Source organism: Haliaeetus albicilla, chromosome 24 (assembly GCF_947461875.1).
Source record: "Haliaeetus albicilla chromosome 24, bHalAlb1.1, whole genome shotgun sequence".
Taxonomy (NCBI): Eukaryota; Metazoa; Chordata; class Aves; order Accipitriformes; family Accipitridae; genus Haliaeetus; species Haliaeetus albicilla.
This window is the reverse complement of record NC_091506.1, coordinates 11,130,423-11,158,143: the sequence shown is the minus strand read 5'-3', so window position 1 is coordinate 11,158,143 and position 27,721 is coordinate 11,130,423. Positions and strand designations below refer to the sequence as shown.

The 27,721-nt window shown below is 44.3% G+C and overlaps 1 protein-coding gene across 1 annotated transcript; it reads right to left on the bottom strand.

Annotated features, from left to right (window-relative positions):
* Positions 1–480: 480 nt before the first annotated feature.
* Positions 481–26,669, bottom strand: IHO1 (interactor of HORMAD1 1). Its single transcript, XM_069812077.1, has 9 exons — positions 26,550–26,669; positions 26,122–26,273; positions 24,004–24,166; positions 16,294–16,453; positions 14,753–14,910; positions 12,236–12,284; positions 10,647–10,734; positions 3,828–3,931; positions 481–2,993 (listed from the first exon to the last, which is right to left on the bottom strand). Exons 3-9 carry the CDS (start codon positions 24,057–24,059, stop codon positions 1,665–1,667), a joined length of 1,944 nt encoding a protein of 647 aa, XP_069668178.1. The 5' UTR covers positions 24,060–24,166; positions 26,122–26,273; positions 26,550–26,669; the 3' UTR covers positions 481–1,664.
* Between the last annotated feature and the right edge of the window lie 1,052 nt (positions 26,670–27,721).

Genomic DNA, 27,721 nt, shown 5'->3' with positions numbered 1-27,721 from the left:
CGGTGCAGCCGGGGCTGAGCGTCCAGGCCGGGGGCTGTGCAAAGGCCTGTGTCCGTCCCTGCCGACCCCAAAACACAGGGGTGGCGAGCCCCACTGAGCAGGTTTTGCCCAGCAAAGACTGTGCTGGGGATGCTGGGCAGGGGCAGGTAAAGGAGGGCAACGTGAAATGAACGGCTGCTGCTAGCAGCCATCACCTGGCCCCTCTGCTGACCTGAGGAGGGGGGGGTCCCCAAGGCCTCGGGCACTCCCCACACCTGCCCCTGCCGCCTTCTCCTTGCTAATTAACATCACCAAACCAACGTCAAACTGGAAGGGCTGAGGTTTCTTTCTTTAAACATCAGAGAGGAGTTGAAAAAAACAAATCCTCCCAGTTCCATGATCCGGGGGAGTTAAAGAGCTGAAGAGCAGCCGCCTGCTCACCCACTGAAACAGGACCTTGCCTCTCCTGAAAAACCAACACAAAGACACTGGACTTTGGCAAAGATAGAATGAGTTTATTAAAGCCAGGAAAAAGGGATCCCAGTCTTCCCCCTCAGGACGACAAAGCTGGACTGGTTGGATTCGTGGCAATAGACCTGTTTTGGCAACACCGAAATGCTTCTTTTGCTGGTAACATCTCAGATAAAAAATCAAACGTGATACAAATATCTGAAGCAGTGGAAGCTGCTGATAGTCACAGCTGGGTACCCTGGAAAGAGTTGCTTTGCGGGAATTGGGGCTACCCAACAATCTCGCTGCTGTATACACCAGGTGAGGTGAGCAGTGAGCAGGCTGGTCCTTTCTGACTTGAAAATTTTGGAGCGACTCCTCACTAGAGACGTGCAGGTTTCTGAAGGACGAGAACTATTCATCAGTGACTTCATCTGCTCAATTTGAACGTCACATCTTTTGGTTTCTGTTTGAGAACCACTGCCCTTGAAAAGTGTATGATGTTGGACCATTCCTTGATGAGCCAAGAGATACAAGAGCCAAATAAAGTAGAAATTAAATAATTTCCTGAATTTTCTGAAACCAAGAAATTTCAGCCTAAAAGGAGAAATGCAACAGTTGATGAACCTGAGATGTTGGGATTTGGTTTTCCTCAGCTAAACTTTTCCCTCTCCAACGCTCACAAACAACTCCTGGGACAAATCCGAACCTTATCGAAATCAACCAGAACAATGCTACTACTGCCTAGGGAGCTAAAAAGCCGAACTTTAAGACATACAAACCAACACAGAGACTACGAGTGAGAAACAGAGTAAAGCCTCTGGCCACAGAGATATTATTACATCTATCTAGTTGAAAAGTTTCAAGTAGATCTCAGTGCTAAATCCGATTGAGCTGCCTGTCTGTGCTCTGCCAGCCCTCTCCTCCCCGGTGAACGTCGGCAGACTCCGCAGGTACTTCCCTGCTACTTAAATACAACAGTAATCGGAGCCCGTGGCGTCTCTGTGAGTGGGAGGATAAAGCAATACAGATCCCACCAGCTTTCCAAGTCAGGGGAGAGCTTCCCCTCAATATCCCACGTAGTCCCTTACAATATATCAAAGTGGGCAATAACACTTTCAAACATCCAGGCATGAGCCTTGTCGCTGACTAAGCAGGTAACACACCTAGAGGAATAAACTGCGACTGAGATGGCCAAGCCTGCGCTGAGGACTCCGACCACAAAACAAAACCCTTCAATCAGAATAATCACTATCAAACACTAAAGAGCAACAGGCCGTATTCTGCTGAGCCAGCGTATTGACAGGACGTGGTTTCTTGGAAGCTGCAGGGCTTTGGAGACTGAAGCAGCTCATCTGTTTTTCACCTATTGTGCTACACAGGGAAAATACATTCTCCTGGGGAGAGGAATCCCAGAGATTCCTTTTTACACTGGAAACATTCGCTCTTTTTTTAATTTCCAAACTTCTCTTTCTTTTGTCTGCAACTTGTTGCAGGCTTTTATTGGAGCATGGCACTGCTGGGAAATTCTTTGTAAGCCTCAGCTGAGCACTGCTGAGGATCTGCTGGCTGGGAGCTGCAAAAACCGGGTTAGAGCTTCCTAAATTGAGAGCAACCGTGTATCTGGGAAAGCAATTTTTTCTGGAGCTTTCCAACTCAATAATCCCATTTGCCTTCCTTTGCTTCAGCCCACCGTCACTACATCGAGAGAGCTCGCCTTTTCTCATAGTGGGGCACGTTTTCTTCCTCCCCTTTGCTTTATTCTGGGGGATCCTTCCTGGCTTCTGTTTCGCTTTGTTCCCTGCAGCTGCATTCTCCACCTCGCTGTCTGTGGCCCAGTTATTGTCTCTTTGCCCAGGCGTATCTTTTCGTACTGAAAGGTGGCAAACCTGAGGCTGCCGCTGCCTCTGTTGTGATGGTGTCATGGGTTCAAATCCTTGATTGCCTCTCCTGACAGCCTTCCTCAATGGAGTTGGTAGAGGTACCTCCTGGGGTACAGGACAGTGTTTCTTCTGACTACCCCCCAAAAAGTGACTGTTAGTGCAGCACATGCAACGTTGGTTAGCACAGCTCTGTGTTTCCAAACTGTATTTCACCTCCTGCAACGAGGTGTTTTCTCTGCCACACACCACTGTAGCAATGGGGCTGACTTTCCCTTCCGAAGCTGTGTTTAGGTCACCCTTAGATATGCCATCCCCAGTGACCTGGTTCCCCACCGGGGAGTCTTCGTGCTGCTCCCCCACTGCCATGCAGGGGGGCTGAGACCGACTTGAGGGGCTGCAAACCCCCCTGCCTTGGCAGCATGGCCAGCACATGTTCTCCTTACCCAGAATGGAGTCATGGCATAGGCCAGGGGAGGTCTGGGAAGAGTTATCTGCCACATGAGGGGGGAGTCTGGCACTGGAAATGAATGTGTACAGCTCAGCTAAAGCGTTAGGGAGCTTCAGGAAGCCTAGTTCTTCACACAGCTTCAGGTGCTGATCACTCAGCTGAGCTGGCAGTGACTCCAGGCCCTCCTTCAGCAGCTGGACACTGGATTTCACATCCAAGATCTCCACGTCTTTCTGGGGAAGCAGCAAGCAGAGCAGAAGCAGTAAGCAACACATTAAAAGGTGCAATAATAGTACTCAAACAAGAAACTTTCAGGTACTATGTGTCAATTAGACCCCTTAAGTTGGGTATTGACCCAAAGAACAGCAATTTGTATCTCCCTGTGTAATTTCTCAAACTGTCCCACAAAAGGGATTGGGGCATACCCCTAACCCACTGTGTGCCCCCTCTCCCAGGAGCACTGCCTCCTCACATGCTTGTGTGACACATCCTTGTCAAAAGGAATTCCTGCAGCAGGGCCTTTGGAGAAACCAGACTTGTTCAGGAGGTCTCTGACAGTTCATTATTTGTCTCTGACAGTTCATTATTTGTCTCTGACAGTTCATTCTTCTGTCTCTGACGCCCACTTGTTCTTTTTTCACCTCTTTTTTCCTCTCCCTGGGAAAACATCCAGCTGAAGGGACAAGGCACTGCACTTCTGCAAGATGCTCTCCCCTTGCAGGCATGCACTACACCACTTCCTCCAGCGAAGGCATGTGCCAGCGTGAGGAAGCAGTGCTCCATCGCGGCCTGCCACCACAGGGCACTGTTGGGCTCCCCTCTTACTGACCAGGGTTTCATCAGAGCTTACAGCACTGTTAGCTTACAGCAGTGTTAGCACTTGGGTAAGCATCAGTCAATAATTGGCCTAGAATTAGCATTTTAATATGTTTCCCCCCCTTCATTATAACAGGAGCAGCCTACTTTATAATTCACCATTCGAAGGCAATTTAATATTCAGTTAATATTTTGAAGAAGCAGAAGTTCAGAATGAGGATTCAGAATAAAAGATTAATTTCTGCACTTACGGCTGCAAGTCTCCTCTCCATCTCCAGCAGTGCCTGCTCCATTTGGCTTTTATCTGTCAGAGCTTTCAGCACTGAGGCACAATGACTTTGAAGAGCATCTTGCACTAAACAGGGAAATCAATAAAAACCACATTTGGTCTTTCATTTGTAAATGTGAATAAAGTACTATCAATACTGTGGCTACTTCCTCCACAGCTTGGCATGAAATACTTCACTGTGCTGTGCAACCATAGTGATTTGCCCGCTGAGATCTCCCCGAGCCCCAAGCGATGAACAATAGGGTAGATGTTTAATGCAAAGCACTTGAAATTTATAAGATGCTGCGTATAGGCCAAACCTCATTTACTGGACTCTATTTATATAGCAGCTGGAGATGAAAGGCTATGCGAAGCTGCAAAACTTGGTTGGCTCAACACAAGGAAGGCTGAGGCTTAGGTGTTTGCCAACTGCACAGCAGGCATGGCCAGGGAAGGGGGACCCCAGTATAGCTGACTCACCCCAGTATAACCAACCCTCTTCTGTAACCAGCTGATGGTAAATGGGAGCTTGAACCTGTGATGGGAAGAATAGTATTGCTGGTTAACAAGACAGAGATGCAAGAGGTTAATGGGTAAGAAGTGCAACCAGAACCATGTCAGAAATGCACAGGAGGCTGGTAACTGAAGGAAAGCTGCTTGAAGGGATAGTGGGAAGTTATGAAGGAGTGTGCAAAGAGTAGGGATTTCCATTTGTTGGGCACAGGAAGAGATGGGATCAGAAACCATCTGAAGCAGGCAGCTGCAGCTGGAAGGCAGTGGGTGCCCCAGCAGTGTCCTGTGGGGGCACGGGCACCCTGGGAGGGTTTTAAGTTGGAGCAAGATGCTCTTGGCTTCAGTCAGTCTTGTTGAAAAACTGAAAAAAAAAGGGGATTTGTGTTATATGATTGGACAATAATATAACTCCCCCCATGCAGCTGCAATTATTCTTAGAGGAACCACTGCTGTGCCTAATACACAACAGCATGGGAATGCAGTTTGCAGCCTATGTGGAGATGAAAAATCCTTAGCAATCTTACAGCAGTCTTCCTTTAAAATCATAAATTAGGATGGAGAGAAAGAGCTGTTCGCTGAACACGCCTGGTCTTTCCTGTGAACAGCAAAGGAAGATGTGTACAGATAGTGTGGCTGGGGTGGAACGTTGGCCGGTTGGAACAAAACAGGATGCAAAGCACTCCTGCTAAAACAAAGCATTGCCAAGCCAATGAAATATGAAAAAAGCTGAGAAAAATTAAGTGGATAAGCCTCAATTAAATGGACAACATCAGCTCTTGAGATGGGTGGTATGAGGGGACAAGGCAGCTCTGGAAGGTGCTCCTCAAGGCCTGCTCATGAGCCAAACCTGCTTAAAATCTGCTGTAGTCACCTGGGTGCAAAAGCCAGTGGGCATTTAGGTAATTAGCAGGTGACACAAAGACACAAATGCCAGCACGAGGGGCTACAGGTGAGATAGGGCAGTGTGGCATGCAGTGGTGCATGAGCTCTGGCTGATGGGAACTGCTGTGCACCCCAGGGTGGCTGGAAGCCTGTGCGCAGTCCTAGCCATATACGTGCAAGGAAAAAAAGAGATTGAACTGGGACACGTGCAGAGAAAAGCGACAAGATAATTAAGTGCTTAGATGATAATCTTCTCTTATGAAAGGAGATTGAAAGAGTTTGGCTTATTCAGCCACGCAAACCAGAGGTGTCTGGTGGCACGGGGCTGGAGGGGCTGCTCCAGTGTAGCAAGGCTGCTGCTTGAGAAGGGATGGGGTCCTTGCCGAGAGCTGCCTCCTAGCAGCAGGGAACCCCTGTGCCAGGCTGTATTTTTAACTCTGTTTGCCTTTCTTCGAAGGAGCGATGCTTGGCCACAGTGAATGCTGCTGTCATTTGGGAGAAAGAACCCTGCATTTGCCCTGTCCATGCGTCTACCTCACACACATCAAGTTAAACCACCTTCCGGACCTAGGCTCGGGGGCAATTTCTCAATTTTTTCAGGATGCCCATCACCACGTGGCTTTGCCTTGTTCTCCGTAGGAGCATGGCTGATTTCTGAGGATTATCTGCACTTATTTCAACGAATAAGCTCTCTGCTGTTGCAGGCAATTCGGTCATCCCTGCTCTCTCACTGCCATTTTTAAGCTTTTAGTCTTTTGCTCTGACAGATTTAGACTTTTTTACAAATCATCAGGGGAAAGCTGTGGCTTGCAGAATGGGTTTGTAATGGTGGAGTGAATGTTTGAGTGGGCCTTTTAGGCTTTGCATCTCCCTGGTTAGACCTAAGGGGTACCTGCAGTCCCAGAGCAGGTTTTGGGAGAGTCTGCCAGGCCCCTCCCTGCCTGCAAGCCTATAAAGAGGAGGAAAGCAGCAGTGACTAAAGGAAGAAACTCCTTTCATGTCAATTCATCACCTTCTATCTCTACATAGTGAGGATATAGGAAGGCCAAGATCAGCAAGCTTACCTCAGCTTGCTGCTCTTCCCCATACACTTAATTTTAGTTCAGAATTATTTTTAAAACTTTCTGATTTCCCTAGTCGGTCTGTTCTTCTACAACATGGTATCCTCAGTCTAAAAATAGCACTGCATCCACTGGGCTTGTGATCTGCACATACATTTGACTCAGCACAGCATGCTGCAGGCAAGCAACCAACTGCCAGTCTTTTGAATGTGTTTCATTTGAACGTGTAGGAGTATTCTGCAGAAAAAAACCCTCAGTACAGAGGAGGGGCACTCTCCTTCCCTCTCTGGCTTCCATACCAGAGAAGTGTTCAGACTTGTCAAACACTATTAAACAAAATAAAAATGAGCGTTAATCTAGACTTAAAAGAATAGGCATTGAGATGGCCAAACTAGATCAGATCAAGGACCCTGTTAATCAAGTCTCTTGTCTTTGAAAATGATCAAGAACGGCTGCTTCAGAGAAAGTTTTCTTCAAATAAACCCCGCAGCAGATAGTTACTGAATAAATTGATCACAGAAGGAAAATCTTTACTTGGTTAATGGGTGGCTTATGCACAGGCTTGCGCCTCTCTTCAGGTATTTTACTCTAAACAAAGCAGTTTTTTACAACCTGGAACATCACTGTGTTTTGATTTGCTGTACCATTGTCTTCGGATGCTACTGTTTTACATTAATAACATATGGAATGTGAAATCTGGCATGAGATAAAAGGCTGTAGGACCTCGGGGTAGGTCTGCCACCCTGCGCTGCAGAGTTCCCTGCAAATCAGCCTGCACTCAGGTGCAGCTGCACTCCCAACAACTGAAAACTACATTCTGAGCAGCCAAGGGAGGGAGTGTCAGCCTCCCAGCCTAGGAATATTAAACAGCAACTGCTTCTGATGCCTATCTATCATTGTCTATGCAACTCGTCCTGAGATTGGCACTGACAGTGCAGAGGCTTTAAATAACGCTTTGGAGGGAGGTTGGTTCCCCCACGCCCAGGTTCAGCAGGGGAAACAGGAGGTGGTATCAGCCTGGTGAGACACGAGCAGGGAAGACAGCTATGGAGCTCAGCAGAGTGCTGCATCTTCTCCCTGGATGGTAACTGAGCTGTGCCAGCAGGCAAGACATTTGGGCTGTCATGGCTGCATCCTGCTTGGACATACCCCGAGTCATCAGCTGGCAGGTTTGTGACTGCTTAGCTTGGGTCCCCTTCCGCTGTATGGCAGAAGACACCTGCATCAGGGGACTGTGGGATGAGCTGCCCCCCGATTTCAGCCTGCTCTATGGCAGAGGGTGCCCCAAGTCCTGAAGTGTGACAATAAGGAGTTTCAGTATCCACCAGGACAACCACACATCCTCTCACCATCCATGCTGAGGTGTTCTGGAGTCTGGTTAAGTCCCTCATGTCAACAACTTTAATTGCCAGTCACTGCACGGCTAGTTAGCAGCTGCATGGGAAAGGCATTCCTTTTATCAGTTTTAAACTTTTTGACTTTTCAATCCATAGAGAACATAAGGGAGTCTGGACTGGGTGTCCCAGTCTGGACCATACTGTTTGCAGTAAACAAGCTCAAATTTCACCATTAAAAACACAGTGAATTCCCCTAGAAACCTTGCCAGCAGCTACTGGTCCTGGGGAGTCTTGAAACAAGTCATGTTTGAAAACTGTCCACCAGGCACTGGATTTTGTCAGAGAATTGCATCACCTTGACCTCTGTAAGGGACATATTGCACATTATTTTGCCACCCTTGCTGGCAGGAGCGTCAGAGGATTGCCTGTGGTATGCTGGCTGGGAATATGCTTCTCATTTGCAATGAAGTCAAGGTGGTGCGGAGGATATGGCTGTTATGAGTTGTCACAGCTGGAACTACCAGATACCAGAGAAGCAAAGCAGTTCAGAGAAGGCTGAGTTGTGAAAATTGGGATTTGTATTAAAAAAATAGAAGGTTTTGATATAAGTGTGGGTATATAAATGAAAATGAGAAAAATATAAAAAGAAATGAGTTACAGGAGCTGAAACGAGAAGGAAAGAGCAAATGATGAGCAGGCAAGTCAACCAGAGAAACTCTATGTAAGGTGGAAGAACTGAGGACATAGGGTCTGCTTGCCTCTTTGCATCCCTGTGCATAGCACACCGAGATATGAGCAAGGAATAGAGCAGCTGTACCTCTGTGGAAGCTGCTCAGGAAAATGTTGTCTCATCTCCAGCGCCAGACACAGCTCTATCCACTGTGTGCAAGCACATATGGACAAACGCTCAAAAGGGAACATTTTTTTATCTTACTGCATAGACCATGCCAGCCCAACTGCATTTGGAAATGCTTTGGAAATATATTTTGAAAAATATTTTCTGTTTTGTTCTCGCCCAGTGGCTATGGAGACTGTGCCAAATGTGCTTGCTACCCACTGTTATAAATGAAGCCTGTGATACTCCTTCTAAGCTTTTAATGAAGACAGACTTGATTTCAAGTTCCACCTTTCTTTGTTTTTTGGAGCTATTTGAATGTCCTGGTGTACTAGTTCTCTCCTTGATGAAAGCCTCTTAATCTTCTGCATTCCTCTCCTACATATGAAATCCTCCACTGCCGATGATTTACCATGTCTCTACCATGTCACCCACAACTCAAGGTACTGTATCATCAGCCACTGGCATTCAGTGCTTTATCAGCTCTGAATGTAGCTCTTTATCACCTGAGTTTAGGAATTTAATAGCAGTTTTTCAAGGGAATTGCCTCAGGTGGGATCTTTTCAAGGCTCTAACGCAGGTATTTATTTAGTGGGAACTTAATTATCCATCACTGTGATACCAGTCAAATGGCAGTGTTTATCAGCAATTAACCAGTGACAGATGAACCTCCCAGAAATATAAAAAAAACAACATTGTGGAGTGCGTGATTATTTTCATTATATATTCAACATTCTGCAGCATGATACATTACAGAAAGTGCCAATTTTTCTTTTCAATTGCTTTGAAAATCTAGCAGCAGGTACCTCTGGGAGGTTTCTCATTTCATTCAAGGCACATTTATTTAAAACGGGTATGGAGAAGTAACAGGACAGTTGAGCAAATGGTATGGAATGAAGAGGGGGAATCGTGAACAATCGATTTGATTTTCAGTGCCATGACAACAATTTCTGTGCACGAGGTATATCAAATTAGGCAAAGTCCTGCTGCAGAGTGGACAAGTTGAGGCACTGAAGTAATTAGGAGATGGGCAAATGCGTAATAGAGTGCTTGTTGTGCTGGCCAAAGCAGACAGATTCTTGCTTACATTAAGGTCCCACCAAGAGCACTTGCCAAGCACAGCAAGGGAGTGTTCTTAGTATAACAAGATTGGTATTTCAAACCTACAGGCTATCACGACCTCGAGCAGAATGCACCAGACCCCACTCATTTTGCCTAAGAGGGCTGTGTTGACTTAAAGGGTATCTGTCAAAGCTGTGCTTCGTGGAAGCCACATTTTACTGCACGGTGAATATTACAGTGCTTTTGTGAAAGTCTGCTACCTTGATCTCACAAGGTATAACTCACTTCACGTTTCTTACATGTATTGAAACTGGCCTCTTGTTCTTGCACAAAGCAGGGCAACCACTGAGCAGAGTCCTGACAGGGTGTTGATAAAAAATTATCCCAGCATTAAAAATTAATGCACTCTCAAAGGCTCAGATCTAAGCCAAATTAGAAACAATTTCTCTGAAGCACTTTCCCTCAGTAAAGACTGCTGTGACTAGCCACTTCAGAGACAGAGCTGTTCAAAAGTATTTTATGTTATTGGCTTTTTTGGGGGGGGGGTCACCTTTTTATCATGGCAATAGCGTGCTTCACTATGTGCTTCTTACTCAAGAAATGAGCAGTACTAGTTTTGCGCATATCAGAAATATGATCACTTCAAGCACAGAGGAGTGATGGAAAACTTCAAACTAACATGTGAAAATCTGAGAAAGCCCTAAAAAACTGGAATGGATGGATGAAACTGGATGCTCAGGTTATAAATATCTAAGTTATTTTTACTGTGTGTATTCCATTAGTGCTCCAGATAGTCTAAAAATTATCATACTCCAGGCAGAACACAAGAACATAGAGCTGCATTTATCTATGCACGCATGGCGCCTAACTACACACCACCTAAGTTCTCTGACACAGTACAAGAGAGCAGAGAAAATGAGAATATAACAGAGTAAGAATGGAAAAATGGACAAGTCCATACCACAGATAAGTCTTACTTGCTCTTCTCCCTTATGAAGAGCAGCTGTGAGTGGCATGACTTGCCTAGTTCACCCCAGCTTGGAGACAACATGCTGACATTCGGCAGTTTGACTGTGCCCTCTGCTGTTAACAGAAATACAGAAAGGACTTACATGTCTTGGAAATGGTTTCTAGGTGAACCAAAATGGATTTGTTTCGTGAATCGAACATTTCTCCAAACTTGTCCAAGCATGCTTGCAGCTGCAAAAACGAAGGTAAATGAGAAAATTAATACATTGCCCTTTCCTTATTTGCAAAAACACAACCCCAAATGCCACAGAACAATGACTGCAACTCATGGAATCAAACAGCCTGAAAATGGCTATTTATCTGTTGCTTGAAACAATTTGTCCAGCTGCTGGTTGCAATCCCAAAGGAGATCTGGAATGGCTCAAAAGGCTCACGAAATGTTGCAGTCATCCTAACAGATTTCAAAATATATATAGGTGCTGATCTGTAAAATGGCATTAATAATGTTAATCAAATTAATTGATCATAATTGAATAATCAAATGACACCAAGTTGGGAGGGAGGGTTGATCTGCTCGAGAGTAGGAAGGTTCTACAGAGGGACCTGGACAGGCTGGATCGATGGGCCGAGACCAGTTGTATGAGGTTCAACAAGGCCAAGTGCTGGGTCCTGCACTTGGGTCACAGCAACCCCATGCAGTGCTACAGGCTTGGGGAAAGAGTGGCTGGAAAGCTGCCCAGCAGAAAAAGACCTGGGGGTCTTGGTTGACAGCTGGCTGAATATGAGCCAGTAGTGTGCCCAGGTGGCCAAGAAGGCCAACGGCATCCTGGCCTGTATCAGAAATAGTATGGCCAGCAGGAGCAGGGAGGTGATTGTTCCCCTGTATTCAGCATTGGTGAGGCCGCACTTTGAATACTGTGTTCAGTTTTGGGCCCCTCACTACAGGAAAGACATGGAGGTGCTGGAGTGTGTCCAGAGAAGGGCAACCGAGTTGGTGAGGGGCCTGGAGCACAAGTCTTGTGAGGAGCGGCTGAGGGAGCTGCGGCTGTTTAGTCTGGAGAAAAGGAGGCTGAGGGGAGACCTTATCGCTCTGTACAACTGCCTGAAAGGGGGGTTGTAGTGAGGTGGGGGGTCAGTCTCTTCTGTCAGGTGGCTGGAGATAGGACGAGAGGAAATGGCCTCAAGCTGCCGCAGGGGAGGTTTAGATTGGATATTAGGAAAAATTTCTTTAGTGAAAGGGTTGTCAGACATTGGAAAAGGCTGCCCAGGGAAGTGGTTGAGTCACTATTCCTGGAGGTATTCAAAAAGCGCATAGACAAGGCACTTCAGGGCATGGTTTAGTGGGCATGGTTGATGGTTGGACTCGATGATCTTAAAGGCCTTTTCCAACCTAAATGATTCTATGATTCTAAGATTCTAATTATAAAAGTGTTGGGGGAGATACCATCACCTTCAGACAGTAGGACCACATTGTCTTGTTCTCAAGAGTAGACTAATTTCTTCAGGCAGAAGAAAAAAGAATTGATATTTGCAGACAGCTATTACAGCCTGTTCTTACTCCCGAGACCCAGAGAAATTCCACTGCTGACTCTGAGGCAAGGCCCTAAAGAAGATGTCCCTGCTCATTGCAGCGGGGTTGGACTCAATGACCTTTAAAGGTCCCTTCCAACCCAAAACATTCTATGATTTCTAACTCTTCATTATTCTGCACTCTGAATTTGAATTAACCTACCTGTTGAAGCCTGTCTTTGATACTGGAAATACAGGTGCTTAAAACCTCACTAAAATGAAAAAAACAACAAGTATAAAACAGACGTGTAAGTTACTGAAGTAGACAGAAATTGAAAAGATCACAGTAATCATGAGACATGAAACGCTGCAAGGCATAGCATAGTCCGTAATGTAAGCGCAGAAATGTGCTTACTTCAGGGGGCATAACCCTTTGCAGTCACCTTACTTGTTTTAGGAAAGCATGGATTCTGCTATATAGAGTAAGGAAAAAAAATATATATACACATGCACGTATATATCATATACATGAAATTATTTTTTTTAACTCTCCCATTTTTGGCCTAGCATTTGTGCCTCTCTTGAAAGTTTTAGTTGGCGTTTACACAAATGTCCATTAGCTGCTGGGGTGTTACCACTGTGCTATCTGCTCCAGAAGGACACAGCCTTGGTGGAGGTGGCGTGCCAGTTGCTGGGATACATAGGTATTGTATTTGGACTCAAATAACTGTGGGAAAAACATGGGAAAAGCTTCAGATCAACAAAGCCCAAGCCAGGAAGAACAAATACTGCAAATCCTTTTCTCCTGAGATTATGCTTGTGGTTTCTGTTATCCACCCTTTTAAGCTGAGCGAGCCTGTGAGGAACCAGGCTATATTCACGATTAACCTATCAAACCAAAATGCAAGGACAGTTGCTAAGCAAAGTGATAACCTATTTCCTCTTTGAAGATTCGGGTCATTTTAAATCAATCATTTAGTGATCCAAATTGCAACAACCAAAAAGGTGGAGGCCAGGTAGATTCTACTTATGAGAATTAGGCAGGGCTTCTGAAATCTTTCTAGCCTTATGGAAAGGAAGATATTAATTTTATTAGTCAAACTTGCAGGGGATACAAATTAATAAATTATACATTTAACTTTGTAAAGATAATAAGCTATTTCTATAAACAGGCTTCTAATCTGAGAATGAGTCTGGAGTGTAGGAAGAAGCAGAATTCATTTAAAGAAGAAATAAAGGATAATTAAGAGTTCTGCCTAAATATTTCAAACTACTTGGTCATTTCTCATAATTCATTTTAAAAAATACTCCTCTTCTCTAACACGCACTAGAGAATCAAATTTTGCCTTATCAGAAGCATAGTGCCCATTGCAAAAGAGAAAGAGATACATAGCCTGATCTGATCAAAGGCTTTTAATAAAAGCACGTTTCACTTTGGATGTTACATTACAAAATGTACAGTGCTAAGAATTATTTATAGGTGGACCGGGGAGTTTGCCATCTTTCATTTTTGAGCTTCAAATGGTTAGCTGTTCCTTAAAGTCCTTTAGGACCTACACGTACATTTAATTCTTAACATCTGACAAAGAGCAGATACAAATTACATTAGCGAATTACTCTTGTCTGTTACCAAAACCACAAGATACAAAAATCTTGTATACAAGTAAAATTCTAGATAGGCGCAGATTTATAAAGGTGTAATCATTGCTTCTTCCACCGCACACAATATGCTTGGCAATCTCCTCATCTGGCCTAAATGTGAAGGTTGTCCTCAGAGTCCCTTTGACCAGTTCCAATGTAGCCATATGTTTGAGTTAATGCCTAGGCTGCAGTGATACTGCTTAATTTAGGGTTAAACTTGATGCCTTATCCTTTATGGAGGACCATTACTCAATAGTTTCACTATGCAGGCCTGATTACTTTGTATCATACCTTGATTATGCCCTTGAAGAGGAACTAAAGACTGATAAAAAGGAAACATCCTGCTCCAGAAGGCACCAAAGGCCAGATGATCGCCAAAGAAGCATGAACTGGGAGAAAGGTAAAGGTGGCAGGGGGAGATCGCGACCACCAACTCAATTCAAGGCCGGAAGAACTCCCCGCCCTGACCTGCAAGGAGCATGCTTGCTAATTTACATAGCAAGTGAGGCTAATTTAAATATAACTAACCAATGGTAGATGAGATGGTGACTACCAACCAATGAGGGTAAATTTAGGCAGGTTTTTAGTAATCATGTAACAGGACAAACACACTGTAGTTCTTTGGTGTGGTGTGCTAACTTTGTGGAATTATCACCTAGCACCCATCTTTGCACAAACATGAAATAAATAAATATCTCGGCTCTGTGTGTAAGATTGGCTTATTGCACACCGCGTATTGAACCCCGCTTGTGGCACAACACCAACAGTCTATACAATTTTGAGAAATATGGGCTTTTGCGAGAATCAATACAGAAAAAACCCTGCTGATTAGATAAAGAAGGACAAAGGTAAATTCAGGTTAGAGTTTTGCTGTTCCTTGTGGCTTATGGCTGAGTGTGTTACATAAATTGCACTGCAAATAAACCCTATTCTCTTATCCTCTGACTCTTTCCAATCAGAGATTATTTAAAACCTGAAAAGATACTTTTCTTGGAGAAATATGCAGCTACGTCATGTATGACTTTTAAGAGGGGAAGAAGGAGCTACAGGGAGTGATAACCACCAGCACAGAAAGAATTTCCAATGGATGTCTACTTACCGGTCATATTTGTCCTTTATTTTGTTCCTGTTCACTTCAAAATTTTCCAAGACACTTTTCACTCTTCCTGCACCAAAATTAAGTGAACCTTTTTCTTTTGTATCTTCATCAAATAACAGTGGTTTTGTCTGGTATTTGGTAAAAATACAGGGCTCACTCTGTTGCACAAAAGAAAGAAAAATGTTGAAGTATAAAAATAATCAGAACATTAATTAGAAAAAAACATTTGTGTACCAAGTGCTTTGCAGACAGAGGTCACAGTGATTGGATGTGACAGATTAGACTGGATGAGGAGATTAAGCATTTCATGAGATTATGGCTCACTTAGTGCACCTAGTTAGATTGACTCCCTGTGGAACTGAGACCCAGCCCGAATTCCTCCAGACTCAGGCTTTTCTCCCAATCTTGAGGATTTTCAGTTGGTTGCGATCATCAGGTGTACAGCTTTTCTTCCTGTATGCTCAACACAGAGACTATAAATGAATTCCAGTGTTTCTGGAATTGTTGAAAAGTTAAAGATGTCAGTGGGAGCTCCCTGTACAGGAATCTAAAGAAAACCCTATTGAATTTCCTGGTGGATGACATCATTTTGCTGCCAACTAGCAACACCACCAGAGTGTAGATGAGTTTTTCACATGCTTCAATATACATTTCAGAACAAGAAATTTAATATTAATATGAAAGCTGTAAAGACCTTCTTCATTCTACAAACTTTCCAGACACTGTGTGACCAAAATGGAAATGCCTTTTCCTTAAAACGTAAGAAAATGCAAATTCCATTAAGTTTTCTTCTTTAACTGTGGAGAGTGAATTTCCTTTTTTGTGTCTGATGAAAAGCTGCTGCAGCTAATAGACAAGATACTCAGTAAAATGCAGAGGACAGCAGATGGGATCTGGAACTGAAGGACAGCCTAGGGCTACCGAGCTGGCACCACTGCTCTTTCTTAATCTTTGCTCTCAGGTGTCTTCATTCGGTTCCAGTGCTCTCTGTTAGTGGTGCAGGAACTATTTTAGTGAGGTTGGTAACATCAGAAACCACATGCTGCAGGAGAAAGATTTTGGGCGTAGAAGTTCTTAACCCAAAATCATTCAAGCATCTGCCATAACAACAATACAGCAAGTTAATTTTCAGTCAATGGAAGTAAATACTGAATGCCTCTGTCATTCTTGCAGAAAGCTAATGAAGAGAAACACCACATTTTTCAAAGAGGAATAGATGTAATATTCCAGTTTAGCTAGATGGTCTAAAGACATTAGCTTGAGAATAATTTCATATTGTTTTAGTAATTAAAAAAATGTGATTAAAGAAAATAATACCTATCTCAATAATAATTTATAGTAATCTTTTATAAATACTAGGTTTTCAGCTGACCAGGCTGCTACTTTGTCTAGTCACAATAAATATGTGTATGTATCAGGAAGTTAACTTGATTTCAGCAGTTACTAACATTTGCAATTGGTACGACCTGATTTCAGCATTTTCCATTAACTTTGAATAGTGGCTGCGTGCCTGCACAGGGCTGAACAAGAGCAAGACTCACGTCTTGGGAGTTGTGCTGTCCCAGCTGTGTGCCCAGCTCCAATGGTGCTGCTGCCGACTGCACATTCTCCGGGCAGAACTGGGAGCCGAAGAGCAGCTGAGAATCGCTCAAACTTGAGTAGTCACTAGGAGCACTGCTCCGGATGGAAAACTTATTAGGCCTGAAATGGAGCAGAGCAGGTTGTGAATGAGTCTTGAGCAATTAAAAAGCCAAAGAGAGAATTCCCTACACGACCTGCTGGAACTGTTCAAGCATGGCCCATCCCAACATATTCATTTTCACTCTCCACTTGGAGGGTACTGTTCCTATAACTGCATATGTTTAACTGCATGTGGTTTTGCTATGCAAAGCCAACTGGTTTATCTTAAACTGCTGCATCCATACAAATGCAGTGTGGTAGCTCTGCATTCACCTTGCAGGGGTGAAGGTGTTTCTCCAGCAGGTCCTGCAGCCAGAAGGCCAAAACTGGGACTGGCCAGCTAACTCAGTTCATCCTACCTGCCTTGTCAGTCAGTCTTATTTTAAGGGACACCATGGGGTTTGCTCCTAGCAAGTGCCAGGTCTCTCCCTTTTCACTACTCTGGATAATAATTTCTGTTGTAACTCATATGCTGCTCAGCTTACTTGGAAGGTAGTTCCAACAGAGTAAACCTTTCTGATAGTTGACATTTCTTGGGCATTTATTCTCCAGATACCTTAAGTCTGACATGCTGGAACAACAAATAAATAGGTAGCATATGGTTGGACAAATTGATCTGGACTGTTAGAAATATTTCAAACATGGTAACATACTACTCAAAAGTTCTCTTCTTTCCCCTGAGCATTGCCCAAATAAACCTCTTCCAGCTAGCCTTGACTTTGTGCTGTGTTGCTCTGATTCTACTTCTCTTCAGAGGCATGGCTTCTACCACTTTATGGACTAGGCTCGTGGCACAGTACCAGCTTCCCTCAGACAAGGGTTTCCCTGCACAGCTGCACTGCTTCTTATTGTGTCGGAGGCTGGCTTCAATTTTTTGCCAGCAAAGATACAGACTTTTTTAATTTTTCACATTATACTATTCCATTGCTCTGCATCCACAAGGTCTGATGGAGTGCATAGGCTAGGTCCAAACATAAGAAAAGCTGGGCCAGGTTTATACTCTCAGTTCTTGCTGGTTTTTAAGCTACCAAAATGGAGAGATGTGTTGCTGCCTTTGGAACTGGGAATTACAGACCAAAGTTAATTAAAAAGACTCTTACGCAGGGTTTTTCTTCCATATCAAATCATATAAGTAAAGGAGAAGGAACAGGAAACTAATTCATGTGTATAACAAAAGATGATCACCCCAACATTTATTAGCAGTGATGTGTTTGGCTAATCCCCAGTTTTGGAAGGAGCCCAAACATCATACACACATCAGGGAAGGGATTTAGTAGCAGTACTTGAACTGCTTAGTCTCCCTCTTCATTATATGGTGGTATCAGTGACAATATCATATTAATACTTTTGGCTTTAGGCTCACTGAGTACACTGAACTGCAGGCAAAAATAGATGAGGTATGGGTTTCTGGATTCTCAAAAAGCCTGATAAATCTGTCTGGGAGATTCAAACCCTTCTCCGTTGATCTTTCTCTGGACCCCAAATCTACTAAGAAAGAAATCTGAACACAACTTTTACTAGCACAGCTTCTTGTTTCCATCTCAGCTAAGCTTTCTAAAAAAAAATAATTTTCTTAATCTACAGCCAGCATGTCAGGGAGAGATGTGAGCACACGGGCTGCATGGGCAGGACCCATGCTTGCAATGTGAGTATCACATGTCCTGCACCAGTTTTCTAAATCCTCCTGTCTTCTAGCTGAAAAAAGCTCCCTCTTAGTTTAAGGAAGGCTTTTTATAATTTTTAAGTGCTTTACTGTCTTGTTAAAACCCCTTTGAAAGTGTCTGGTAAAACTGGTGAATATCACATCCCACAACCTGCTCATTTTTTCAGTCCCTTCACATTACTTAATGCCTGAAGTACAAGATTCCTGTAACAAACAGTTTTATGACTGGTATTTTGAGGAGTATTGAGCTGAGAGGACTTTATGAACCAAATGACTTCCCAGGCTCACTCAGCACTGACACTATGACCAGAGGTGGCTGTTGGCTGCTCCGGAGCCTTATTTTTCTGTCTTAAGTCCACTACCTCAGTGGTTGGTTTAGGAACAATGGTACTTCTGCAAATTTTGGAGGGAGACAAAACAGATGTCTCTTTTGAATACACTCATTGTCCTGAGCAATGGATTTCTTTCTCCCTTGCTTAACACTGCCGGCAATTAATTTACTAACAAGACTATCTGGGCAAGACATCAGCCTGGCCACACTTGTCCCAGGCCTATCCCTGACGGTGAGACCAGACAACCATGATGAGATCTGTGATCAGATCCATGGTCAGGCAACCACAGCTCTTCTAACCACCTGACCACTCCCTTCAGGATGCCTGAGCTGCAGGGATGCATGCTCTGTCCTAAATATAAACCCTTCCTTATAAACAGCAAGGAAACATCCTAGATATTTAATCTCAGTTAGAAGTCTCTCCTAGGTGATGTAATAGTTTACCTCAGGAGAACTTTTAGCTTTCTGCTAACACGAGCCATTCCCCAAGTTGTTCATGCGTTTGTTCCATAATGTTCCTGTGGTATTGGCACTAGCATACGTGTCCAAAGCAAAACCAGCTTTAGATATGCAAGACAAGTTCTTGTCAGTGCCAAAAAATACTAAATCATCCTCTGCTGACTGATGGAACAGTTTCTTTTTCCCATCTAACTTTATGCAAGGTATTGCAATATTGGCAACTCCAACCCTTTCTGTAACATGAGTGTGACATAAAAAATCTGCAGCCCTCTGCATATCTGGGGAGTCAGCTAGTTCTTCACAGTCTCAGTTTCCCTGTTGTCAGTGGGAATTACCCCTCCACAGAAGTTAGATCTTTTGGGAGCTTCTTTCATTTTTCTAACTTCCAATTTCCACTTCCAAATATTTTAGCACAACCATATGCAAATGTTCACTTTTCATTCAAAGGTTCTGCCTTGCCCCAAAACAGCTGTCAGATACAACAACCCAAGAGAAACACAGCATGCAATAAATACCCTCTTCTTGTGTTTCCTAGATGTTTCTAGGGGCATTGACAAGCTAAAAATTCATAACTATAAACTGTCATAGGCCTTATCGGTCATACTTAAAATGGTTAATTTTTACTCCATTTTTTGGATCCATCCTTACACACCAACACCAATGTTTAAGAGTCATTTGGAAAAGCAAATTGAGTCTTCTACAATTTGCAAAATAACATTTATCCGCGGTGCTGCTGCTGCTGTAAGTGATTTTATTTGGTTCTGTCATCACCACTGAACCTATGCCAACATCCCTCTTTTTCCCAAGCACTGTGGGTAAATCTCATTTACGTCTTCCTGACACTTTTCTTCAAAGTGCAGTAAAGCCTCTTTCCCAAAGAAGAGATCTTTTTCTCCTGGAAGTAATCTTGAGTAGGATCAGTGCCATAAAGTTCCTCTTCTCCTGATTCCCCTCCAGAAAAATCTCCCAGACCTTTCCGCTCCTCCTCATTTAGTGACCAGGGCTGTATCACAAGAAATCCGATTGAAATTCTGGGAGCTACTGTTCGCCTGCTCTTCCTCCTGGCTTTAGTCTGTATCTATAGGAACTGTCTCTAGCTCTGCTATGCTGCTCTCATCGTCACTATTTGCTGCCTGCCAATGAGCTCAGAAAATAAGCAAGGATCAGCATTGGCTTTGGGTGCAGAGGAACTTCAGCATCCAGGGGCCTGGAGGAGTTTAAAACAAGGAGTTTTAGCTGCTATTGCAGCTTCCAGCCATTTGCCATCTCTTCACTGCAAATGGCCACAGCATAAAATTATTACTCTGCTTTCTGTCCTCTGGAATAGCATGACCTGCTTGCTGCAAATCATTTGCGCCATATCCTAAAAGGAATTTCTACAAACAGATTTTGGCACTGGCCCCAATGCATTAACCACAACAATATCCCTCTCAGTTATTCAGCTCAAACACTGCCTCCAGTTTCCAGATTTCAGGCTCAAAGTCCTTCTGGTCTTGTTTTAATTCCTCAAGGTAATTTTTACTTTCTATGAGCCACTCCATTATTCATTCGGCTGTGATTCAATACTGTCCAGACATTCCTCACCTTGGAAACCATGTTAGCCCTTTGTCCTGAGCCAGCCACAGCGGTTCACACAGGGCCTTTTCCTTAGGAGGAGACTGGGATTTCCATGGAGCAGCCCTGTTTACTTTCACAAAACATATCCCTGACCACATGAAGAATTAGACATCTGGAGACAGTGGTTTTTTTGCACACCACCACCCCCACCCCCCGCCCCCCCCCCAAGTCTGAAGCCATCTTCCAGTCTGCACTTACAGCCCCGGTTTCTCATCCCTCCAAGGTTCAGGATTTTTACAGCTGCTCTCCCAGTCTTTGTCCTGGCTGTCTCCTTCATTTTGTGCTTATTCTGGGACCTCAAGGCAACTTCAAAATATGTGGCCCTGCTATGTGGGATGGAATTTCATGGGATAATGGATTGAATAAGGTTCTTAAATTTGGAAGTTTTTTCTCAACAGCAGAAATAAGCTATAGAGAGTAGTGGCCCAAGTAGGCTTTAACTTACAGCATTCCTTTTGAATGCCTCTCTAATATTTTCATCATATATTGGCCTTACACACTCTCTGGCAGGCTTTCTGCTTCTGATGTCTTTGGAAGTAGGTATATTAGTAGCTTTTATGCCTTTAGCAAGTTACTGCTTTTCTCACGGAATAAGAAAATTCCCATAACTTCAATTTCAAATCATAATATATTGGTTTCTATTTTTCTATTTTTTATTGTCTTTCGTTTCTTGAAGGATGCCTTCTCATTTTCAGAAGTCTTCTTTACCATGCCAGTCTGGTACTGGTCCTTCTCATGTCTGATCTGATAGCTGGTATGCATTTGTTCTGAGCTTCAACATGAAGTCTAATTAATCTCTAGGCCTCAGGCAAGCATTTAACCTTTTTGGGTGTCCAGTTTAATTTCTTTTTAACAAGCTTCCTTATGACTATGTCAGTGTCTTTTTTGAAATTAAACAGTAGTGGATTTTTTGGCTTCTGTTGCTCCTGCAGAGATGTTGACTCCAGTTCACTACTGTCACTCTCGTGGTAGCACTAAAAGAGTAATATCCTGAACGCGGCTCTTGTGCTCAGTTCAGGGCCAAGGCAAGACACGTCTGTCCCCCTGGGAGTTCCCTGGCTGAGGCAGGTATTTATGGTGTCTGGAAATGTACTTTCAGCATCACGCCCCAGGGACGCTTATCCAGTCGATAAAAGGCTGATTGAAGCATCACCGCTTTTACAGCTGCTGTTCTCACATCTTCTGCAATCTTTCTTCACCTGCCCTTCTGGCTGGGCAGGCAGCAGCGCTGCTCTAACACAGCACTTTCCCTAATGAAGTCCGGCATTTCAATCCACAAAAATCGTGTCATTTGTTGATACACTTAAATTAGGCCTAAGCTTTCTCCACTGTATAGCTGTCAGTCTATCCACATGATCCCCTCCCACCATCTTAAATAACTGGCACCCTGATATTGCAGTGTCCAACTAGATAATCTTCCCTTTGCCACATTTCTAAGATCTCTGTCATGTCAATATTCATACATAAAAACAGGTAAAACAGCAACTTTGGTTCCCCCACCCTATTTCTCAGGCTGCTAGCGGTTACAGAGAAGCACATGTGTGTCTGACAGATAGATAACAAATAAAACCCAGAGCAATCTTGGGCTTGTGCAGCACCACTGCCATGAGGGTACTGCGTCACTGGAGCTCTGCATTTCCTAGGGACCTGGTGGCAGCTGCTCACAGAAGTAACACCCTGACTCAAACTTGCAAAGAACTCATAGTGTGATTCACACCCTGCCTAGATTATATGCTGATTTTATGTTTCATTTTTAAAGCTCCCTGAAAAACAGTATTCTGGGGATCATACAGCATACCCTGCTGTGGTGAGAAAGATTTCTAGTAACAGAAGTGAGCCAGGGAAAAGTAATCAACACCTTTTCCCCTATTTCAAATACACACACACATGCACACACTCCTATGAATAACTTCTTTTTTCCTTTAGAAGAAGTTAATTTTCCTCCTGAGAACTTTCTCCCCCTTCTTAACTCCTCCAAAAACCCAGCTGCATTTTCAGTAACATTTTATGCCCTATTTGACCCTTTTGAACTCACTTGCAAAAAATGTGGAATGCTGAGAAGTGGGTGTTAAAATTCTGTCTGTATTTTCTTCCTGCATTAATAAATGAGTTAAAAGGGAAGACTGTAGCTGACAGGATACTTTGGAGGAGGAAGGAATTTGAGTGATCCCTTTCCAAACAGGCACCTGTCCTTCTTCCACTCTTTTCCTTTCCTATTGCACAACTCCACAGAATGATTTATGTATTAAAAAAATCTCTATTATAAATTTTATATATTATATTGTATTAATTCAATATATAATTAATTATATAGAACTGATATAGTATATATTAATATAATTATTACTGTATAATTAATATAGCTATTATATTATATATTACAATAATATATAATTATATATATTATTATGTAGAATATTATCTATTTTTATATATTATCTAAATTTCCCCAGCTCAGTCTCTGACCAGAAAGAAAGTCACAGGTTTTCAAACTACTTAGAAGCAACTTATTGAAAACAAAAAAAAAACCAAAACCAAAACCAAGAAAAACCAAACAGAAATCTGCAGGTACCAAGAAGACAACAGAATTATGCAACACATATTTATAAAGACAAACCCATGACAAATATAAACAAGTTTTTCCCTGAATTGGCTCCCCTTTGACCCCTGCATCTGTGCAAAATTCAATTAATTCATACATCTATGACAAGTATTTTTATAATGGGCAAGGAAACTACTATTATGTTTTCATTACGATCCATCATTGTGGTAATATCAGGCCAAAGAGACAGTATGACTAAAACGGTGAATTTGAACAACAGTTAGTTATGTAAGTGGGTTATTTAACTAACAGAGGCTCAGAGGACCAAATTCATCAATTAGCTTCTCCAGAGTCAAACAAGGGATAAATCTTGCTGTCTTTTTCAGCCACGTAATGCAAAAGGTAAAAAATGCAGCCTGTCTTACGTATTTGCTCTCCAGATGTTTACATCCAAATAATTTTTGTTGTTTCACTATATATTGTAGATGTGGGGAGTTCTAGCCACTCTTTGACTTCTGCTGGGAAAAAAATTAAGCCATGCATATAAATGCAGGATATGGAATAATTTTAGAGTTACATAATGTGCAACAATATGGCAAATCACAATTCATTTTATCTACCCTCTGCACACGGCGATTTAACTTATCTAATTAGGCATAGATAGGCCACAGGACCTCCCTGAATAAACCCCAAATAAATCAGAGAACAAGCTTTCAGCCAATGCTGGTTTTTAAATTCCCAGCAATGGTGGATCTATGGCAGTGCCTGGCAGGCTGGGAGCAATGCAGGCACAAGCAGGATCGGGGAGGAGGCTCATTAGCCACCATTAACCAGACCGTAATGGACCATAGATCAATTCTAGATGTGTTTCACCCCATCACTATCAAACACGCAAAGCATTTAATTTTATATACAATTTCCTCGTGATCTTTCCACCCCACCCCACAGCCCAAGCTCACCCGGTGGCTGTTGGCGTGCTCAACATCTCCTTGATGTTCCAGATGTTAAAATTCATGTTTTTTTCACAGCTGACACCCTCACTGGGAGATCCCGGCCCTCACCATGGCCCTGGCACGCACAGCCTCCATTCCAACCCCACGGTGGCCATGCTGCCACACTGCCCTGTGGGGAGGAGGAAAATGGAGAGAGACGGATAAGCCCTGCTCAGGGTGGGGGGAGCATTCCCCTGTGCCCCCTCGCTGTGGGGAGAGCCTGGTGGGGGGGCATGGCCCAGCAGGCTGAGGGCAGGCCCCACCGACATGGCTGCCCCAGGCCTGGGCCTGGTGGATCTCCACAGGCCCCGGGTGCAGCTGTCTGCCTGCCCCACAGGGCCTCGTGGGAGCCTCACGGGAGCCTGTGGGTCCCAGCCTCACAGTCCGGGGCTGGGGGTCCCTGGCTCAGCCCCCACTCCGATCTGTCCCCAGGCCACCCAGGGCAGGCGCCAGGCCAGAACCTGCCCCCGGGCACATGGGGCCATCACAGGGCAGGGGGAGGAAGAGGAGGCTCGGAGCCTGACCCGACGAGGGCTGCTCCCATGGGAGCACGGTGGCCACGGTGCCCATTTACTTCATGTCCAGAGGCTGCGGGGTGTCTCATGTAAATACCTCTGGCAAAAATGCAGAATGGTTTAATTTCACCCATTAGAAGTATGACAAAAATAACCCGTCATCTAAACACTCCCCAGAGAAAGATTCTCAAATATAGTTTTACTGGAATTTTTTCCTTGTGCTTCTGTATTCTCCGTCTTCGGGAATGGAAAATGGGCACGCTTACTTGCCTATTTTTTTCTCCTTTAATTCAAAACAATTTCAATACTGGTTAAAATATTTGGTTGCTGGTTCTGAAGTTATTCTGTAAGCACTAAACTACTGTAGAAATAAGGTTGATATAAATTCATGGATAGATTACAGGAACTACTCACATTCCCCTTTATGCTCTTTTGCCTTTAGTATTAAAGGCAGCCTGGAGCTCAGAGGTGTCAAAATAATGGCTTTCTTGATGTATGTATTTGGTTTCCTAATCAAATCCCACAGAAATAAAGCTTTCCCTTAAAAAAAAAATATATCTGGACTTTCACCCATAAAAAACTTCTTGGAGTGACTTTGCTGCATTGTTTTTGCTTGTCACTACAGTGCTAGGGCTGGTATATATAGCTCGGATTTATCACGTCGGCTTGTTAACTCTCAGCTGCACAACGAGCCTCTAATGGGTTGATTTTCGAGGACCAGAGTGGGGAATCGCAGCCTGGATCATATTCCTGTTTCAGGGATGGGATAATGGCTGGGCTGTCCAAGGCAGCCGTGCACTGGAAGGCAAACCTTCCTCCAGAGAGCTGTACTGATGGGAACATTAATGTTTATTGCGCTTGTTGAGTAAATAAAAGCCTTGTTCTGCTCCTGAACTGCCTACAGCTCCATGGTACAGCCAGTGCATGGTGCTGCTGCCAAGAGCCTTGCTGTGCGTCCAGGTCCTATACAGCTCTGCATCATAAATGGTGATTTTCCATCATTTTATTGCTCTTAATTGGAAAGTTGGCCCAGAACTCCCCTCAGAAGAGACTGTAGAGCCCTGTACCCATTTACGGCCCTTCCACTGCCCTCAGGAAAGGATTTGCCAGTGCTTTGCACACCAGTGATAAGGCTCAGCACATTATTTTAGGTTAGTATACAGAGCTATTCCTATTTCTGGTGTGGCTGGAGCTTTCTGGTTTGAGTGTCTACCAAGTTTGTGCAATATGATAAATGAGATTTTTGTATTTCCATCTCTCCTGACAATGGAAAGAAATTTCTATAAGGAAACACATTTTTTTAATTATAGGTCTGACAGCTACCTCAAGTTCCAGTCTCCCCCATCCATAACACACTCTGGGGAGATTAGCCATGTTGCCAGGCGCTGACTCGTAGCTCTCCTTATATCTGAAGTAACAGACTGTGCTTCTAGCATTCGGGAGTGTGGCCAGATACTTGAAGCCTTTCATTTAGTAAAAATTAGCAGAAGCTGCCAGGAGATAAACAGCAATATATTTGGTATGTCCCTCAACTTCTTTTTCTTCATAGCGCATTTTGTTAGAAACTCACAGGAGCTCTTCAGTTAATAACGTGTTGGTATCCAAGGGTAGTCAGGACCATCATCACTTTGCTTGAAGATCTCTCCATCCACCCCAAGATGTCTTTGGCCATTGTCCTGGCTGGTCCCCTCCCCTCATTCGCATGGGATCCTGGTCCTGTGCCTAAAAGCGGAGATAGAAAAGAATGAGAAATCCACACTTTTAGGAGACGTCATGGATTTCTATTCACTTTGGGTGGACGAGCCAAGCCAAACAGCACTGCAGTGGGTCGACGTGCCTGGCAATCATGTTCATGAGGCAAGGTGCTGCCAAGAAAGGGGCAAATCCCTTGCAGGGCAGGGACCGTTGGCCCCACTGCTGGAAACACCGCAATGGCAAAGGGCTCCCGAGCCATAGCTTCCCCCTCCAGCATCTCCCGGCTCTCGCAGCCAGCATTACCCTGAATTTGGAAAAAGCAGCACTGGGCACCCCATCAGCAGCAGGGAAAGCTGCGAAGTTGGCATGCAGGGATGTCAATTTGCCTGTGACTCAGCATCTGATTTATCCCATCCATGCGATGTTCCTGCGGGAAAAGCTTATTAATCAGGTCTGCATTTCCAATGCAGTTCTTTGATTTAGGATCCCCCATGACTAAAGTTTTGGTGAGACTGAAGTTATTACATGCCTTGGTGGCTTCTGGAAAGGGCTGGCAGGCTGGGGAGAGGTACCGAGGTGGCACCGAGGGGTCTGTCACCTCCCAGGACCCCAGGAAGGAAAAGCCCACTGGAGCTGAGCACAGGTCAGGAAGCGCTGTGAAAATGGGGCGCTGCTGCAATATTCATAGGAGAAGGCTGGAGCCACATCACGCTCAGAGGAGGGGGTCCTTCTGTCCAACCCCCCCAGCACAGCATGAGCCACTAACCTTCTCTGGCTGCTGGTGCATCCCCCCCGCTGCCGAGGTACGGCTCAATCACTAATTCGGGGCTCCCTGTTGATGCTGGCTCTGGCACAATGGTGGTTTCTATGGCAACTCCAGAGGTGGATGCAGGGATGGCTTCATCCGAGGTACCGCGAGCCCAGGTATCCCAGGATGTTCCTCCCAAAACACAGGCAAACGGCCATGCAGGACGTAGGGATGGACCCCACAGTCACTGCGCTGGGTAGGCAGTGGAGGTGATGGGGCAACGACACTGAAAACACCTGGCGACTGTGTTATGGTTTAACCCCAGTCGGCAGCTAAGCACCACACACCCACTCACTCACTCCCCCAGGTGGGACGGGGAGACAATTGAAAGAGCAAAAGTGAGAAAACTCATGGGCTGAGATAAAGGCAGTTTAACAGGTAAAGCAAAAGCCATGCACACAAGCAAAACAAAACAAGGAATTCATTCACCACTTCCCATTGGCAGGCAGGTGTTCAGACATCTCCAGAAAAGCAGGGTTCCATCACACATAATTGTTACTTGGGAAGACAAACACCATCGCTCCCAATGTCCCCCCCTTCCTTCTTCTTCCCCCAGCTTTACATGCTGAGCATGACCCCATATGGTCTGGAATATCCCTTGGGTCAGTTGGGGTCAGCTGTCCCGGCTGCATCCCCTCCTTACTCCTTGTGCACCCCCAGCCTCCTC

Coding starts and splice junctions, on each gene's coding strand:
- IHO1 (XM_069812077.1), bottom strand. CDS start 24,059: ATGAATTTTAACATCTGGAACATCAAGGAGATGTTGAGCACGCCAACA. Junction 14,911..16,293: donor GACAGCACAACTCCCAAGAC/GTGAGTCTTGCT, acceptor TTTGTGCAACAG/AGTGAGCCCTGTATTTTTAC. Junction 10,735..12,235: donor TCAAAGACAGGCTTCAACAG/GTAGGTTAATTC, acceptor TCGTTTTTGCAG/CTGCAAGCATGCTTGGACAA.